This window comes from Syngnathoides biaculeatus, chromosome 15 (assembly GCF_019802595.1).
Source record: "Syngnathoides biaculeatus isolate LvHL_M chromosome 15, ASM1980259v1, whole genome shotgun sequence".
In the NCBI taxonomy this organism is placed as follows: Eukaryota; Metazoa; Chordata; class Actinopteri; order Syngnathiformes; family Syngnathidae; genus Syngnathoides; species Syngnathoides biaculeatus.
Window position 1 is genome coordinate 13236754 of NC_084654.1, and position 19633 is coordinate 13256386.

At 41.4% G+C, this 19633-nt stretch overlaps 1 protein-coding gene across 6 annotated transcripts in view; it reads left to right on the forward strand.

Annotated features, from left to right (window-relative positions):
• Positions 1-14632, forward strand: part of prkcha (protein kinase C, eta, a) — a 38122-nt gene extending 23490 nt beyond the window's left edge. For all 6 annotated transcript variants that reach the window (XM_061843021.1, XM_061843027.1, XM_061843024.1 and 3 more), the window contains 5 exons: positions 1619-1773; positions 4217-4355; positions 5899-6087; positions 13690-13836; positions 13930-14632. In XM_061843021.1, the coding sequence (XP_061699005.1) occupies positions 1619-1773; positions 4217-4355; positions 5899-6087; positions 13690-13836; positions 13930-14079 (780 nt within the window). In that variant the 3' untranslated portion in view covers positions 14080-14632. The remainder of the gene's footprint in view (positions 1-1618; positions 1774-4216; positions 4356-5898; positions 6088-13689; positions 13837-13929) is intronic.
• Positions 14633-19633: the final 5001 nt, after the last annotated feature.

The window sequence follows — 19633 nt, forward strand, 5'->3', positions numbered from 1 at the left end:
ACCGTGTGTGTGTGAGTGTTTTAAACCAAGACCGGAAAGTACACTAACTGTGTGTTCAAGTACACTCTGATAAAAAAAAAAAAAACATGACAGGAAATTGTGGTAGAAAGTAACATTGGCCGCCTCCTTTTTTCCCCCCGAATTTTGAGCAGATCAAGGCACGTAACATTCACTGAACAGCTCAGGCTAAAGATGACCCAATTTGATACTGCAGCAATACACCTTATAATGATGATCATGATACAATGTGTGCTAGTTTTTAAATCTTTTAATTACTTTTTTTTTAAGAAGAAGAAGAAGAATGAGAGATCTTTTTTTTTTTTTAAGTGACCATTTGCAATAATCTTTGTGTTGATGTAAAATGGTGGTATGAATTGCTTTCTCTATTGGTTCAATCGTTTTACTTGTTTAGTTGGTCAGCAGGTTTGGTTTGAGTCAGTTGAAATGAGACACATTCCCCAATGACAAAAAGCTGACTTTAAACCCTGGTCCTCAGAACTTATTATGGTTTAGCCACTACAACATTAGCAAAGTCTCCCAAAAAAAGTAATACTTAAATAATTATTCCATTCAAATGTACTGCTCATAAAATTTAAGTAAAAAAAATATATTTGTCAATCAGTTCTGTCGCTTATGGTGTAGTGGTACACTCACCTGACTTTGGTGCAGGCAGCGTGGGTTCAGTTCCTACTCCGTGACGGTGTCGATAAGCCCTGCGACTGACTGGCCGCCACTTCAGGGTGTAGTCTGACTTCAGCCCGAAATTAGCTGGGATAGGCTCCAGTGTTCCCACAAGCCTTAGAAGGATAACGGGCTAAGAAAGTGGATGGATAAAATGTAGTTAAGATTAAATGTGAAGTTAACGAGTGAATTAAACTTGGGCAGTGACTATTTCGCTTGCAACTACACGGAGCACATGCAGGACTAGTATCTAGCACACAGAATCGCTGCAGTACATCAAAAAACAACATTTACAGTATTGTATAACTAAAAAGACCTTGGCCATCACGATAACCGGGCTTAAAAAAAATTCCAAACTATATTGTTTGATATGTGAATCTGGTATTGTGATCATGTTATGGGAGTCTGTGACTTACTTTAACTATCAAACTGTACATAATCATGTACTGTAAACAAGTACAACACAGGCTGTCGTTAACACATTGCAGTACTGAACACACTTTTGAGTTTGGTCCTCAGCATTCTTAAATGTAAAAAGAAAAAATCTGACCTCTAAAATTTGCTGCCTGTCTGATCAATTGATGAAGCTTTACACGCAGTCCCGTGCATCACATCTTCAGCCGACTCTTCTTCCCTTGCCTCTTATTTTTACATTATGTACCAACCGCAGGCTGTAATGAGAATAAAAGATTTATGTATTTGATCTGTATTTTTTTCACCCCACTAACCTCAAACCACATTTAGTTCTCTAGCAATCCATTACAGCGCTGAGAAGTACATGAGCTGTCACTATGTCCTTGAAGTGAGCTTGGCCTCATGACGAGTCATGAGAGCAAGCTGATAAGATGAGCCCTTCTCCGGGCCCATTGTGTGTATATTTACACTATACATATACAGTATGTGCTCAAATAGATGTGATATCTCCCAATTCTGACAGGACCGCCTCTTCTTCGTGATGGAGTTTGTAAATGGCGGGGATCTGATGTTCCACATTCAGAAGTCCAGAAGATTCGATGAGCCCCGGGCATGTTTCTACACAGCAGAGATCACCTCAGCCCTCATGTTCCTGCATGGCAAAGGCATCATCTATCGGTATGACTGACATGCGGATGCACACACGCACGCACACACATACAATAACAACTCCCCCACCCCTCATAATACAGCTAAATAAAACTTAGTAGTGATTCAGTGCTAAAAATCACAGCTGCAGGGAATCCACACTTATTCTGTGATAGAATGGAACCAAAATAAATACCCTTATTCACTCTTTTGCAGTTTGTATAATACATGCCTTGTCTTCTTTTGCATCAGTTCTGTCTACAGTATTTAGACTCTTACAACATTGTATTTTGTGCTCATAAAATATATTTGTGAGCACTAATTATGAGATAAAAACCCTACTTTTCTGCCTATTCATGCATGTTACTGTTTGGGCCATAGTTTGGTTTCAACTTCCTCCTAAAATTTTGTTTTCCATACTCACCCTACATTTCATGTTTAACACTTAATCACTGTCAAACACTGGAGATTTCTCAGTGAACGTATTGTGGTCATACAGATCACGTAAATGTCATAAAAATCCACATTACGTGACAATACATCAGGCACACGAGTGTTCTTTTATGGACTTATGTATATTTACAATAATCACGATATCTGTCTAAAATACAGGGCTTCATGGCAATCTATGATGATAAAGGGCATCATGTGCTCAGAAAACCTTGAGTTATATTTAGCAGAGGCATGTGTCCTTTTTTTAATCAGGCATCAGTGCAGCATGTTAAAGCATGACTGTTGCCTGCAGAAGACACACACAGGTTGCATGCTACAGCTCCAAGCACTCGGGTTTCCTCCCACATTGCAAAAACATGCATGGTAGGTTAATTGAAGACTCTAAAATTCCCCGTAGATGTGAATGTCAGTGCGAATGGTTGTTTATGTGCCTTGCTTTTGGCTGGCAACCAGTCCAGGGTGTAACTCTCCTCCTGCCAAAGGATAGCTGGGATTGGCTCCAGCACGCCCGCGACCCATGTGAGCATCAGCGGCTAGGTCTAGTTTCATACAAACTTGAAAGTTCACTTGGTTTGATGACAGATGATGATGAGTGCCACACACCCAAAATACTCATTAATCTCGCCAAGCCACTTCTGGAGACTGCTGGTGTTTTCATTAATTTACAGTCAACCCTCTAACAATTTATTGGGTTGCTTTTGATTACCTTGCTGGGTCTGGCAGAAAAACTGGCTGTTGCATTTATTTATGTAGGTCAATGCAATTAGCACATCATGTTTTTCCTGGCAAGTGTTTAATAGTGCACATCAAAGGTTCTAAATCTTCCATTAACTGGTGTCAAACTGCTATGCATCCTACAGAGAGCAGAGCATTGTTGTTAATATACTGCATCATAACACATCCTGTTCTACGTACTATATTTGTAACATCTCTCTGAAAGTTGCAGTCCATTTCTGTAGCAATTCATTCAATGCATACCGCTTATCCTCATTTGGGTCACGAGCGTGGTGGAACCTATCTCTGCTATATTCATCCAAGAGGCAGTGTACACCCTGAACTGGTCACCAGCCAATTGTAGGGCACATATAAACAAACAACCATTCCTTCGCATTCACACCAATGAGCAATTTAGATTTGTCAATTAACCCAACATGCATATTCTTGAGATGTGGGAGGAAACAGGCGTACATGGAGAAAATCCACCCAGGCACGGGGAGAATATGCAACCTCCACAGAGGCGAGGCCGGATTTGAACCCGGGTCCTCAGAACTGTGAAGCAGATGTGCTAACCAGTTGATCACCGTCTCACCGCTGGAACAATTTTTTATTTTTTTTTTTTATATAATATCTCGAGAAAATATTTAAATAACACTTACTGTGCCAATCAAAATACAGCGTTATCTTAGTTAATGGAAATGCTATCTAAATTCCTTTCTCACATCTCACAGGACCGTCACTTTTGATTTGTATAGTGAAGAAGCGTATAATATACAGTACTGTATTAAATTATGATCAGTGAATTCTATGCATTTGCTCAGTCTGTAGTAATACAGTATACGGTATGTATATAAACTCTGAGGAGTCTTCTCATCTCCAGAGAGTGTGTGTGTGTGTGTGTGTGTGTGTGTGGTGTGTGTGTGTGTGTGTGTGTGTGTGTGTGTGTGTGTGTGTGTGTGTGTGTGCGTGTGTGTGTGTGTGTTGTATGACAAAATGAACTCAAAGGGAGATTAAGAATTCATCTCTCTAAAGTCAGATTGCCTGATCATAGATTTGAGCTCCAGTTCTGATTGCTATGTGACTTTTTTAATCTGAAAAAATGATAAATGCTGACACTCAGAATATATTATTCAATTGTTCAATTCCGTGGAAGTGTACATGGCAGGATGTTACATGCAGCAAAATTCACATTCTGTATATGAAACTTGTCTATACAGCACATTGTTTTAAGATTTAATGGGAAAGATCTGACAAAGCAAATCCTGTCAATTTTAATCTTCAATTTGTTTGCCTTGCCTTTCAGGGATCTAAAGCTTGATAATGTTCTGCTTGACAAGGACGGCCACTGTAAACTCGCAGACTTTGGCATGTGCAAAGAAGGCATATCTGAAGGTGTTGGAGCGAGAACTTTCTGTGGCACCCCTGATTACATTGCCCCTGAGGTCAGTTCAGACTTATCGAACTTTTTAAAAGACTGATAGGCACATATAGCTGACAGCTTCTTGTAACACTTGTGAGTTCATATGGTCACATGCAAAGCCCTCCTCCTGCTCTCGTTTCCCAGCACAGACACCCCGTGACTAATTGGAAGCCAGTAAACCTTGAGGTCAAATTCTAAATCTTGGATTTTATATGCCCTTATTCGTATTTTCCTTAATCCTAGCACATTTGGACTTCATAATGAGAGATGATACCTATTACCATTGAAAGTGAGCGTTTTTTTTTTTTTTAAACATTCCCTTGACCATGAAAAAATGCTTGTTACATCTGACATGAACAAATGGTCAGATGTAATGAACTGTTATGAATCGTCTTTCAAAGAAATGCTTTTGAAGATATGGAGGCCGCCATGTTGTTGAGCCACAATACATTGTTTGCTGATTATGAGTGTTTGGTTATGCCTCGAATAACTTCCAGAACATTCTAAACACTTTGGCAGCCTTGTGACTGAGCTTCTAGGATTGTGAGTTCACAAGTCTATTCCAACTATTGTTCCCCACAAATTACCCAAATCTACTCACTCTTAAGACTCTTAATGCTGTTCTTATAAATGCACTAACAAATAGTAATTTGTCATATTAAGGTAGTCAAGCAGACCAGGAAAAGCTCAGCCATGCTTTTACCTCAAGTAGACTTGACTACTGTAATGGTCTTCTGACTGGAATCCCAAAAAAAGAGTATTAAACAGTATTAGCTCATTTAGGATGCTGCAGCTCGCGTTCTGACCAAAACAAAGCAATCAGAGCATATACATTAACTCCAATCCTAAAGTCATTGTACTGGCTTCCAGTCAGCTTTAGAATATATTTTAAAGTTCTGCTACTGGTCTATAAATCGTGAAATGATTTAGGTCCTGAATACGTGAAAGAAATGCTTACGGAATACAAACTCAGTAGCGCTCTGGGATCGACTCACTCAGGTCAAATAGTGGAGCACAGAGTCCAAAGCAACCACGGTGAAGCAGCATTTAGCTATTATGCTGCACACAGATGGAATAAGTTGCCAACAGAGGTGAGGTCAATGAATGTTTTTAAATCCAGGTTGAAAACTCTTCCTTTTTTCTCATGCTTTTTAGAATATATCCACTTTTTGATCATATTACTTGCACTGTATGTGGTTTGAATTGTCTTTTTTAAAATATTTTGTTTGTCATTTTTATTGTTTTTGTGGCATTTTAAATGTTTTATCTCTTTGTTTTCAAATACCTTTAATCATGTAAAGGAAACTGAGTTACCTCGTGTATGAAATGCGCTATACAAATAAATTTGCTTTGCTTTACATTTCAGTTTGTTTTTATGTTTACTTCATCAAACATGAATCAGTGGATTTGCCACCTCCGGTAATTTGGGCAAAAAAATCAATGGAGCCATCCATTCAACTTTTGCTCCTTACAGGAATAAACAAAACATCACTTCACATCTCGTGCATTTCCTGTAAGGATTCCTTAGCTGTGATCATCAATGTTGTGGCATTCCCCCCCCACAGATCCTTCAGGAGATGGTGTATGGGGCCTCTGTTGACTGGTGGGCACTCGGAGTGCTGCTCTATGAGATGCTGCAGGGCCACGCGCCCTTTGAAGCCGAAAATGAAGATGACCTGTTTGAGGCTATCCTCAAAGAAGAGATTTCTTATGCCCCTTGGCTCAGTGTCGAGTCAGTGAACATCCTCAAAGCTGTGAGTCTTCATGCACTTATTTATTTCCCGTTTGTTTTCTTAAAAATGGACTTGACTTAAATCCGGATGTGAGTCACTTTCTATCCTTGGCAGGCATTTAATCTCCTCTGATTGCATCTGTTGGAGTCTGAAGTTTTTCCACGTTCTAGTAATGATGGAGAAAATCAATTTCTCACTTGGTTTCTTTCCCGCATTGCACAGGAAAAGACATTAAGCTGTGATCATTAACAAAATGATCAATGTGCCACATTCCTGAGTAGCTCTGCAGACCAACATTTGAAATGGGTATTGTTCGGCTTTGCTTGGTTATTTTGTGTCGCCCTTTAGACTGACTGACATTGTGACTGCAGAGCAGCGGGAAGGCTTAAAAGAGCTCTGTCAGCCAGCTGTTTGGACCAACTCTTACATAACTATATTAAGGCATGGTCTACTGCCCGGTCTCAGCTAATCGGCTATAAATACAACAACGTGGGCACCCCCTACTTTCATTGGCCTCTCTGCCTCCCTTTCTCATGATGTTACTCCAACATGCTTGGCAAAACGCTGCACCAAGCTCATTTGTGTCACATGTTACATAAAAAGTCCTGTAAGTTTAAGTAGATTTTGAAAGTTTTGCTCTATTTATAATGACAGTCGATCCACCGCAAGGTTCTCTTTGGTCCCATGAGCAGGATCAAACTGTTATCTTTGTTGTATTGTATCTATAAGAAGTATAGTGGACTCCTGCTCTTTGCAAAGGAAAGGGATCCTCCCCGACCGCAAAGTTAATATCTGCAAATAACTGACAGCCACTGCAATTATTGATCATTTTTTTAATCATTACTTTTAATTGGACTTCATTTTATATTTTGGACAGTATGTCTGTGTGTGTTATTTACCTCACACTTTTTTCATTCCACATTACATCCACATCTTTACCTCGTTTGGGTTTATTCGGTTCTTGCATTGCTCCGTACTTCTCTGTTGTTGATGTATTTGAAATGATCAAAGCACTTTGTAAACGTTTTTTTTTCCCGGTGCTATCTGCAGTGGGCATGGAAATTATTGAAACCCCCCTTAAATTTTCCACTTTTTGTTATATTGCAGCCCTTTTCTAAAGTCATTTGTTGTTTTCCTCCTTCGTTCATGTACATACATGACCTCATATTGACAGAAGTTTCGTTTTAAGTTTTGCACTTGTATTAAAAATGAAAAACTGAAATATCACACAGCCAGACGTATTCAGAGCCTTTGCTCAGTATTTAGTAGAGGCACCCTTTTGACCTAATCCAACCATCAGTGTTTTTGGGGAATGATGCAGCAAGTTTTTTATCCCTCAATTTGGGGATCCTCTACCATTCCGCCTTGCAGATCCTCTCCAGTTCTGTCAGGCTGGATGGTGAATGTTGGAAACCCACTTTCATCTCTCATGGGATACTCAATTAGGTTTTAAGTCACAGTTCTGTCTGGGCCATTCAAGAACAGTCACTGAGTTGTTCTGAAGCCACTCCTTTGTTATTTTAGCTGTGTGCTTAGAGTCATTGCCTTGTTGGAAGGTGAACCTTAGTTGACTTTGTACAAGTTTCTCCTATCTCCCGACTGCATCTCTGTAGCTCAGCCACAGTGACATTTGGGTTCTTCTATACCTCTCACCAAGGCTCTTCCACCAGAATTGCCCAGGTTGGCCAACAGCTATCTCTGGGAAAGGTTCTGGTCATCCTAAATTGCTTCCATGTAAGGATCAAGGAGGCCACTATGCTTTTAAGGAACCTTAAGTGCACAAGAAATTGTTTGTAACCTCGGCCACATGTCTGCCGTGTCACAATTCTGTCTCTGAGCTCTTCGGGCAGTTCCTTTGAACTTATGATTTCATTTGCACTGACATGCACTCTGAGCTGTAAGGTGTGTGGCTTTCCGATTCAAGTCAAGTCAGTATAATCAAACACAGCTGGACTGCAGTCCAGTCCAGAACCATCTCAAGGATCATCTGAAGAAATGGACAACAGCCGAGTTAAATATATGCCACAGCAAAGGGTCTGAATACTTATGGCTATGTGTGATTTCAGTTGTTCCTTTTTAATAAATCTTCAAAAATATAAACTACTTCTTTTGCTTTTGGCTTGTCCTGTTAGGGGTCACCACACTGTGTTATCCTTCTCCTGCATCCTCCTCTCTAACACTAACTGCCCTCATATCTTCCTTCCCTACATCCCATTAATCATCTCTTTGGTCTTCCACTAGCTTTCTTGCCTGACAACTCCATCATCAACTTGCTTTGACAATTATACTCACTGTGTCTCCTCTGGATGTGTCCAAACCATCAAATTGTGCTCTCTATAACTTTGTCTCCAAAACAACTAACCTTGGCTGTCCTTCTGATGGGCTTATTTCTAATTTTATCGAGCCTGGTCCCTTCTAGAGCAAACCTCAACCTATTCAATTCATACACATTCAGCTCTACTTCCCGTCTTTTCAGTGTCACACTCTCTAATCTCTTCATGGTGGCTGGCCCTACCACCTCATCACTGCTGCACGTCTGTCCCATCTCAATCCCTATTTCTGGTCAACCTGTATAAATCTCTTTCTCCTTGTTTAGTGTCAAACCTGACATACCCATCATCATAAGCCTTTTGTTTAGCCTACCAAGTCTCTTCTCCTTTCTTGCCAGAAAATACTTGTACTTTCTTGCATGTCTCTCTAATCACTTTGGCTGTAGTGGTCCAGTCTTCTTGAAGATCCTCCTGCCCACCGAGAGCCTATCTTAGCTTTTCCTCAAAATCCACACAACACTCTTCCTTCCTCAGCTTCCACCACATGCCTCTCTGCTCTACCTTTGTCTTCTCAATCATCATCCCCACCAAAAGAGTCATAATACACACCACCATCAAATATTGTCTAACAACACGGCCCCTACCACTACAGTCAGTAACCACCTTTAGATTACATCGTCTGCACAAGATGTAATCCGCCCGTGTACTCCTACCTCTGCTCTTGTAGGTCACCCTATGTTCCTGCCTCTTTTGGAAAAAACTGTTCACTACGGCCATTTCTATCTTTTTTGCACAGTCTATCACCATCTCTCCCTCCAAGTTCCTTTCCTGGATGCCATACTTACCCATCACTTATTCATCACCTCTTTTTCCTTCACCAACATTTCCATTACACTGTGTACTAATCACGACTCATTCTCTGTCTGGGATGGTCAGAACTACTTTGTCGAGCTCCTTCCAGAATTTGATTTTCACCTACAGGTCAAATCATGCACGTGGGGCATATCCGCTAATCACATTTTACAAAACACCCTCAATTTCAAGTTTCAGTCTCATCACTCAATCTGATAGTTTTCACCTCCAGCACCTACTAGGACCTCTTTCTTTCAAATAACCCCTACTTCATTTGTGTTTCCAAATACACCATGGTAAAAGGATTCAAACCCCGTCCCTAAACTTCTAGCCTCACTGCATGTCCACCTGGTCTCCGGGACACACGATATATCAACCATTCTCTTAATCTTTATGTCACTCCCTGAGAAGGGTTGCGTCAGGAAGGGCATCCGGTGTAAAAATTGTGCCAAACGTATGTGCGTTCATCTGAGATGACACGCTGTGGCGACCCCGAAAGGGACAAGCCGAAAGAAACTCTCTCTTAATCATTATGTCAACCAACTCCCGACATTTTCCTGTCATCGTCCAAACATTAAAAGTCCGCACATTGAATTATAGGCTCTGTGCTTTCCTTTACTCTTTCTGCCAAAGAACCTGCTTTCCACCTCCCTTTTTTCTTCGACCCACAGTAGCTGAATTTTCACCAACGCCCTGGAGGCAAACGGTGCTGAGGTCAGATGTTGTTAACCCGGGCTGGGACCAATCCGTTATGAAATTCTTCAGATGAAAGCTAAGATTTTTGGGGGCAAGGTTTTAATACGGATGCCTTTCCTGACGCAGTCCTCTGCATTTCTCCGAGCTTGGGACCAGCCTGCAGTTTGCACTCACTTGTACTCCTCGTAGGGCGGCATTAAATCTGCAAAATTATAATGACTCTGTACCCCCCCTCCTCCACAATCATTTTGGGGTGCGTACATTAATGAGGAAAAAAAACATACTTCAATGATTTTAGGAGCTTGTTGCAATTTCACATGGAGCGAAAAACTTAAGAGGGTCTGAATACTTTCTGTATTCACTGTAATAAAAGTTATTGTATTGAAAAATGTATATTTTTCTTAACCCCCAAAAATATTGAATAAGAGGGGCTTGCGGCCAGTAAGCATTTTCTGGATTTTTTTCCCCTCTTCAAGAAAGGGTAAAAATTTGGGGGAAAAAAAGCTTTTGAAAAAAAATATCTACAAATAGGTGAATTTGTGAGTGCTGGACCCTATGCAGGGATCCACTGTTAAGCCAACATTTACAAGATTGGATTTTCAAATAAACTAAACTGAAATAAGTTATTTTAATGATGACAACGATGATGTAATTTAGATAATTTTCATGACTTCTAAAATCAAAACATGATTTATTCAGGGTGGGATCAAATTTGGAAGCAGCAATTACATTGGCTTTTGTTTCTCTGTAGTAAAGCTACTATGGAGTGTTTGGCAACAATGATTGCACATCTGGTAAGTAATCAATGGGATTTTTTATGTAACCAGGGGTTTGTCATCACATTTGTGCTCTTAACACTGGTGTGTTTTTTAATTAAACACATTTTTTTATGATTACTTACGGTGCTTTTGTGATAAGACTAACTGGATCGTTTCTCCTCTTCATTTTTTACGTTCATTTATACTGAAAGTAAAATGAAGATTTTATGAGTGTTTCGTATTTTTAAATCTTTAGTCTGACACATGTATCTATAATGCGTCTGGTTGCAACATTAGGTGCAGGGTGACCTCATTGGTTGAGCAGAATTGTCATCCCTGCAACATCGTAGCATTTCAGCATACATGGAAAGAAATTACAAAAATACTGTAAATGTCATTCATGCTCATGTGTGCATATCCTGTCACTTTGGGTGCATGCATTATTATGGTCCTCTGCTGCAGGAGTCAATTTTCATTCTGCCCTCACTTTCCTCTTCAATAAAAACTCTCCTAACTGTGGCTATATGCTGAGGGGTAAATACGAGGAGACCCTCATTTTCCTCCAATGTTCATTCTGTCTAATATATTCAGCGTCGTGTGGTTTTCACTGTTTGCCATTATTTTGAAGTAGAAACTGTCCATCCCAAACCTATACCCTCCTCCATTCATCAACTTCTCAAAGTATTCTTTCCATCTATTTAGTACACTACCGGCACCAGTCAACACATTTCTATCTCTATCCTTAATCACCCTGACCTGCTGCACATCCTTCCCATCTCTATCCCTCTGTCTGGCCAACCTGTAGAGATCCTTTTCTCCTTCTTTCGTGTCCAACCTGGTGTACATGTCTTCATATGCCTCTTGTTTAGCCTTTGCCACCTCTACCTTTGCCCTACGTCGCATCTCGATGTACTCCTTTCGCCTCTCCTCAGTCCTCTCAGTATCCCACTTCTTCTTCGCTAATCTCTTTCCTTGTATGACTCCCTGTATTTTGGGGTTCCACCACCAAGTCTCCTTCTCCCCTTTCGTACCAGATGACACACCAAGTACTCTCCTGCCTGTCTCTCTGATCACCTTGGCTGTCGTCGTCCAGTCTTCCGGGAGCTTCGGTTGTCCATCGAGAGCCTGTCTCACTTCTTTCCGGAAGGCCGCACAACATTCTTCCTTTCTCAGCTTCCACCACATGGTTCTCTGCTCTACCTTTGTCTTCTTAATCTTCCTACCCACCACCAGAATCATCCTACATACTACCATCCTATGCTGTCGAGCTACACTCTCCCCTACCACTACTTTACAGTCAGTAACCTCCTTCAGATTACATCGTCTGCACAAAATATAATCTACCTGCGTGGTTCTACCTCCGCTCTTGTAGGTCACTATATGTTCCTCCCTCTTCTGGAAATAAGTGTTCACTACAGCCATCTCCATCCTTTTTGCAAAGTCCACCACCATCTGCCCTTCAAAGTTCCTTTCATGGATGCCGTACTTACCCATCACTTCTTCATCGCCCCTGTTTCCTTTACCAATATGTCCATTACAATCTGCACCAATCACAACTCTCTCGCTGTCTGGGATGCTCAGAACTACTTCATCTAGTTCCTTCCAGAATTTCTCTTTCAACTCTCGGTCACAACCTACCTGTGGTGCATAGCCGCTAACCACATTATACATAACACCCTCAATTTCAAATTTTAGTCTCATCACTCGATCTGATACTCTTTTCACCTCCAAGACATTCTTAGCCAGCTCTTCCTTTAAAATAACCCCTACTCCATTTCTCTTCCCATCTACTCCGTGGTGTGGTAGAATAATTTAAACCCTGCTCCCAAACTTCTAGCCTTACTACCTTTCCACCTGCTCTCTTGGATGCACAGAATATCAACCTTTCTCTTAATCATCATGTCAACCAACTCCTGTGCTTTTCCCGTCATAGTCCCAACATTCAAAGTCCCTACACTCAGTTGTAGGCTCTATGCATTCCTCTTTTTCTTCTGACGCTGGATCCGGTTTCCTCCTCTTCTTTGTCTTCGACCCACAGTAGCTGAATTTCCACCGACGCCCTGCAGGTTAGCAGTGCCGGGGGCGGGCGTTGTTAACCCGGGCCACGACCGATCCGGTATGGGATTCTTTAGATGAACGCTCATATTTGTTTGGCACAGTTTTTACGCCGGATGCCCTTCCTGACGCAACCCTCTGCATTTATCCGGGCTCGGGACCGGCCTACAGATTGCACTGGTTTGTGCCCCCATAGGGCTGCATTGATTCATTAAAACAATAGTATTGTTTTTTTTTTTTTTTTTTTGATTCATTAAAACAATATATTTTCCAATTTAGGTTTTCGTTTTGTTTCATATTGGAATGCAGTTACATGTAAGTACAGAGGGGCTCTATATTGTAAGGCACTTAAACTGACTGATTTGGGAAGTCTTATTATTCTTTCTAGTGACTTGAGGTTTATCTGGGGACTGTCAGTGCGGAGTCAAACCCTCATTAGTTTTGTTGGCTTAGTCTGAATGTCATTGCCAGCCTTGAGATATGCACGTTATCTCGAGCCAAGACAGAGCGCTCTCCAAAATACATTTGCTTGTTTGCTTTCTTGCTGAAGGCAAGTCAAAACAAAGTTGTCTTCAATTCCTGGCCACACCCCTGAGCAACTGTCAGACCTGGAACTGTGATTTACAGCTAGAGTGGTTCTTTGTGTACAACACCAGGAAGCTGGAACGGTCGCCCAACAGTTGAAAATAGTAGAACGTCAGCGAGTGCATTGTGGGTTGTGCCAAATAACAAAAGAGGGTGGGGTTTTGTGAGGGCTCACGTTCTCAAATGTCATTTTGGATGGGCTCCAATTTGGGCATTACTAAAAATGGTAGCCTTGGCCAGCCGAATTAGACGAGATACTCTCATTGAATTCATTTTCAAAATGAAATTGTTGTTTCTTGGCTAGATTTCAACCCCACGTTCCGTTGTCTTTGTAACATACTCTTAATAGAATCCTTTTGTGAGCGGTCCTATGTTTATTGATCTCATCTAAATTTGTGTCTCCACAGTTACTGACCAAAAACCCACTCCGGCGCATCGGTTGTGTGGCATCAGAGGGCGGAGAAATTGCTGTGACCAGCCATCCCTTTTTCAAAAACATTGACTGGGAAATGCTGAATCGTAGAGCTTTAGAGCCCCCTTTCAAGCCCAAGATAGTAAGCCACATAAACATCCTCCCTCATGAGTACCAAACAGATGCAGTGTTTGCGCTCATCTCATCCTGACCTATACCTGTTATCCTTTCTCAGAAAATGCCCGAGGACGTCAACAACTTTGACCCGGACTTTACCAGGGAAGAGCCCACCCTCACGCCCATTGATGACCCTCACATCTCCACCATCAATCAGGATGAGTTTGAAGACTTTTCATATACTTCACCCGAGATGCTGGAGAACTAGGAGCCTCCGCGGTGATCTACGAATCGGCGTGTGCTTGCAATCTTTGGATTTGAACAGTTTTTGGTTGTACAGTATGAAAGTGTTACATTCCCCACAGACATGAGAGTCTAAAATGGAGTGGGGTTGGCCAGACATGGACACGCTCTAAAGTAGCATTTTATTGAGACTACATTGTGGCGTGATGGACTTACTTTTTTTTTTTTTTAACGTGTTCTTTTTCCACTGTTGCTCTCATTATGGTTGACTTGGTACTTAAGTGTTGTGCTTCAGCAAATTGGGCATCCAGTCCATTTTTACCATTCAGCCAGCGATTCCCAGAATGACAAAATGAGTGAGTGTGTGGAATCTTTTCTTTCCTGTGACACACACAACTTTGGGGTGGGGGAGAGAGGGGGGGAGAATACCCACCAAACCACTCCTAGTAGGTAAATAAAAGTAAAATCCTGCATTAAACTTTGGAGCTTAAAGTCCAGCATGTCTTTAAAGTGAGACCGAGACCGTCAGTTACTGAACGGGATCCATTTCCCCTACCCCCATCAAAATTCTATCAAACAGGTTGAGGATGATGCAAGATTTCATTTGTGGTAAAAGTGCTGGTAATTCATGGACCGCAATCGCTGAACTTTTTAAAATTTCAACACACTCGTTGGGTCACAGGAGTGATGCATGCAAGGCGCACTTGCCAACTCATCAGGGATTATTTTGTATAATTTGTTCCTTTGCTCCTTCTGTCTGTCACTTTCTCTGTTTTCTTCCTCAAACCTAAAAAAAAAAAGTACTTGGCAACTACTCAGGGTCTGGGAGCTCATTAGGGGCACTTTTGCCTAATTTGTAAATCTGACAATTATGAACAGAATTATGGTGGCATCTGACCTAGATAAAACATTTGAACCTTTCTGTGCAGTCCTGACCTAAAGCAGCAGGCTAATCATGTACTGTAGTATGTTCAGTAGGAACTAGGGAAGAATAAACAGGAAACCACACTGCCGTCATTACCGTTACGTCTGGCCAAAATAGGAAGAAAAAGAAGAGTGAATGATGCTTTTGTGTGGCAGTTGAAAGCATGAGCTCTGTTCTAGGCAATATTTAAACAACAATCTTTTCAACAAAAAAGAACAGGAGTCTTTGTTGTTCAAGGGAAGAATCTTAAACAATGCTTGCTGCTGTCCCATGATCAGGCTGGCCCCGATATGAAGTGCACCTCCCTTTAAGAGCACAAGTGTACTTCCTGTTGGCTGGAAAGGGGAAGCCTGCATCTGTTTATCTCTTCAGCCCCCTGCCATGTGGGGATTGTACGCTTTTGTCCAACAGCATTACCCGGTTTTTGCAAGTGAAATTACTCACGAGCAAGCACATGTTGCAACGCCTCCAATGTAATAAAGAAATACCCATTAACACTGAGGTTCAACTGTATCTGAAGTGATGACCTTTGAGACTTGACCTTATTTCACTCACCCAGGCTGGCAGCAATAGTGATGCATTTTACACTTTTTGTAACAACTAAGCTGCATCTCTCATTTGGTTTCTGAGAATCTCCCTAAAATCAGTTTTGAAGTTTTAATCAGAAGGATTCATTGACAACCTACTAATATTCAGGGCATTGTTTTTTGTTTATAATGGGGGGGAGGCAATGATACGCTAGATAGAATGGTGTGCTTTTTTTTGTTTAGCCATTATTATAGCCCGATTTGGCAGCTTTCCTCAGGTAATGTAGAAATGGGAGTACAAATTTAAGAGCCTTGTCTCCAATTTCATTACTGAGACAAACCGATGGCTGCCAGCAGTGTCTGAGTGCTCCTTGATTGAATCGGCAAAGTCCACACATTGCCTCAAAAAGCAGACACCGGGGGGGACTTCCGTATTCCTTTGCAATCATCATTTTGCTGTTGGCTGGACTCCTTACGTCAATGGTAAATGGAGGATGTGGGGATTGCACATTCACAATTTTCCAACAAATTTAATGTGTATTTTGAGGTATGGTATGCTTTTGTTGTCAATCCTCAATATCTTTAAAACATCCAGAGGCCTGAAATTATGTTCTCAAAGCATCTACTGTACTTGTTCTGATTAGAAGTCGGCATCTGTATTGCCGACTCTCCTTTGGGTCATTCCTGGAGCCGATCCAAGCTGACTTTAGGCGAGAGGCTGGGTGCAGTCTGGATTGGACTCCCCCTGACCATAGGTCACATTGACAAACAACTATTCATACTCACGTTCACACGTGAGGACAATTTTTAGTCTTCACTTAACCTAACGTACCTAACGTATGCTTTTAGAATGTGGGATAAAACCTAAAAAAAGCACAGGAAAAACATGGAATTGCAAGGCATTGGACCATTCCACACTTTACCTGAATGCAAAGCTCCTTCTTTTTCACCATTGTATAAAAAACAAAACAAAACTGTGACTTGAAAATTCAGAATATGTTCCATCAATGTTTACCATTTAATCAAATTTATTTGTAAAAATAATTATCAAACTTGTACGAGAACCATACCATCCTAAACACAGGAGAACAACAAATAGTCAAACTCACATTTTAAATACAATAGGCAAGAGGAAAGGATGAAATAATAAAAACGGGAAAACTATTTTAAACCCAAGAAAGAGCTAAATTGAACTGTGCTGTTTGTTGCTAATTTTAAAGAACTGGACGAGTAGTAAAAGCTTAATAGGACATGCTCACAGTGAGGTCAGGCAACTTTTAATGGGTAAAGTGGTTGTGTGGTGCTCATTTACAGGCATACCAATGTTAGTTCCTTTCATTATGCAGGCAGGCAGGCAGGCAGCCACTGGGTAGTCTTTACAGTTCTGTGTTCAAAACATGTAATAGTAAATATTGTACCCTAACTACTGTGTCTGGAGTACAGTGAGGGAAATCTGCTGAAGTATTTTCTCACTGTTTGGAGGGGATACCAAGGTTAAAGGGGAGCTAGGGCGGTGCTCTTCCTTTTCCTTGTTGACAACAAAGCATTTAGCAGTCAAATGTGTGGGTTTGGACCGAGGTCACCAAGTTTCCACACTGAAAACTATTTGTGGTGTTGTGAGTAAGGCAAAGGGTTATCAATTTAATGTGCACGTCTGAAATCATTTCTGATTTTCTGTCAACAAATTAAACACGGAAGAAGTCACACAAACAACATGGTGTGGTGTGTAGTACACAATTGTGGGTCACCCTTTAACCGGATTACAATTTAGGCACCAATGTCTTTGAAAAATGAAATATACTGTATTTTGATTTTATGAGATTATATTTTGCAGTTTGTGCAACCCAGGTACAGATACTCAGCTGTCAAAGTTGTTGTATGAATCATTTTATAAAGTTTTATTTGAATACATACTTAAACCACAGGTGTCAAACTCAAGGCCCGGAGGCCAGATCCGGCCCCCCTTGATTTCTGATTCCAAAACTAGTTCATAAATTTCATGTGTAAATATGATGAGGCGATTAAAGGGCTTCTGACACCTAAAGCATGATTTTTAATGTTTTTAATGAAAAAAAAGGCAGCCGGAATGGACCCGTCCATTTTTTTTTCATCACACGTCATGATGTTGTCGTATATGGATTTTTGACTCTCCCGCCATGAAAATCCTCTCGAAGCATTCGTTTTGGAGAAGAAGCAGGAAGTGACATTTTTCCACGAAGCCCACACTGGCGGTTTCGTGTTTGTACCCGTTTTACCGGCGTAAATGTAGCTGTTTTTTTTCTTGCGTGTTAGCCAAAATGCCGTCTCGTTGTATTGCTGGATATTGCTCGAACACTTGGGAGGATGGATTCACACTCCACACTTTTCCAAAAGACCCGGTTCGTCGTGAAAAATGGATTGCACAGGTACAAAGGAAGAGACCTTCGTGGGTTTCAAATGACATGTAGGTGTGTATAGAGCTATTAAAAAAATAGTTGGGGTGGGGGACGTAATCCTTCTTTCAGCGAGTGATCGCTTGCGGCCAGCCGCAGCTTTGTTGTTGCTCACGGCTGAGCCCGCTACATACTGTCGGGTAGTCTGTTATTAGTAGGAAGTCATCCGCATATCATCTAAATATGGCTCGAAACGATAGGGTAATATTGCACCAGTCACTTCACTCAATTGTGAGATATTCTCATCTTTGAAAAGAGCTTCCGTGTCAGAAGGGGCGTCGGAAAAATCTGAAAATCTGTTGTTCGTCTCCCATAGCAGGTGGCACAGTGTCTTGTCAACGGCGACTGTCCAGTGTGACAGCTGTAAATGACGTAGCAGGCAATATGGCTGCCACTTGGATGTCGAGCGAGACTTCCGCATCTTTGCGCATGAATGACACGTTCTTCGCTCATATTTATTTTTTCGTATTGACATTAAAGTGAATAATATTGGATGTAATTTTCACATCCATTTTACAATGTATATAGGAATGTCAGTGGCACGTTAAAGATTTTTATGGTTTCACAGTCATAATGGCCCTCTGAGGGAAAACGTAACTACAATGTGGCCAGTAGTAAAAATGAGTTTGACAGCCGTGCTCTAAACATCCATCAATCCATTTTCCTTGCTGCTTATCCTCACGAGGGTCGCGGGGAGTGCTGGAGCCTATCCCAGCTATCACCGGGCAGGAGTCGGGGTACACCCTGAACTGGTTGCCAGCCACTCGCAGGGAACATCGAGACAAACAGACGCACTCACAATCACACCTTGGAGCAATTTAGAGTGTCCAATTAATGTTGCATCTTTTGGGGATGTGGGAGGAGATCGGAGTACCCGGAGAAAACCCATGCAGGCACAGGGAGAACATGCAAACTCCACACAGGCGGGGCCGGGATTGAACCTGGGACCTCAGAGCTGTGAGTCCAACGCTTTACCAGCTGATCCACCACCTGTGCTAAACAGTTGCAAATCAGTTTTTGTGCAAGCACACATACTAGCAGGGTTTACTGTGACACTGGTCAAGATTAAATACAGCAGTATGAAAATGAAAAACTTCATTTTGTATTTTTCTGTTTAAATGTGTAACAGTGTTGGATTGGTTTGAGTGGCACACTCCACTAAGGTCGAAGCCACAGAAAAAATGGTGGCTCAATCGCTCTTTGATTCACTTACCTTCGGTCTTCAGTTAGCTTGTTGACGGCATTTCTGCTGAGTCACTTTTTCCCAGTTTTCTCTAGAATGGCATAAAACGTTTCAGCAACAAGGTTGCGTGAAAGTTGAGGAACCCAAGTTCAGAGCATAATTGCTTCAATTTAAAATATGCCTGCTGAAACAAAAAATTACAAGGAATCACGCCCCCCCCCCCACACACACACATAAAAGATTTAAAACGTATCAGTTACATTTGATATGCAAGTTACTCATCCGTAGGGAAGGCAAAGGAAAATGCCTTTTTATGGGGTGTTCACTTGTTATTTGCTGTTTAAAGTACAGTTACAGTTATAATAAATGCATGTTTCGGTACAGTATTTGTGTTGGGAAAATGTAATGACCCGTGTTTTTTTCCCCCGTTTTCTCTCGGGGTATAGATGCGATCCGCATTCCGTGGCGAGCCCCCCCCCATCAAGTCTTGATGAAGCAACATTTCACAGTGT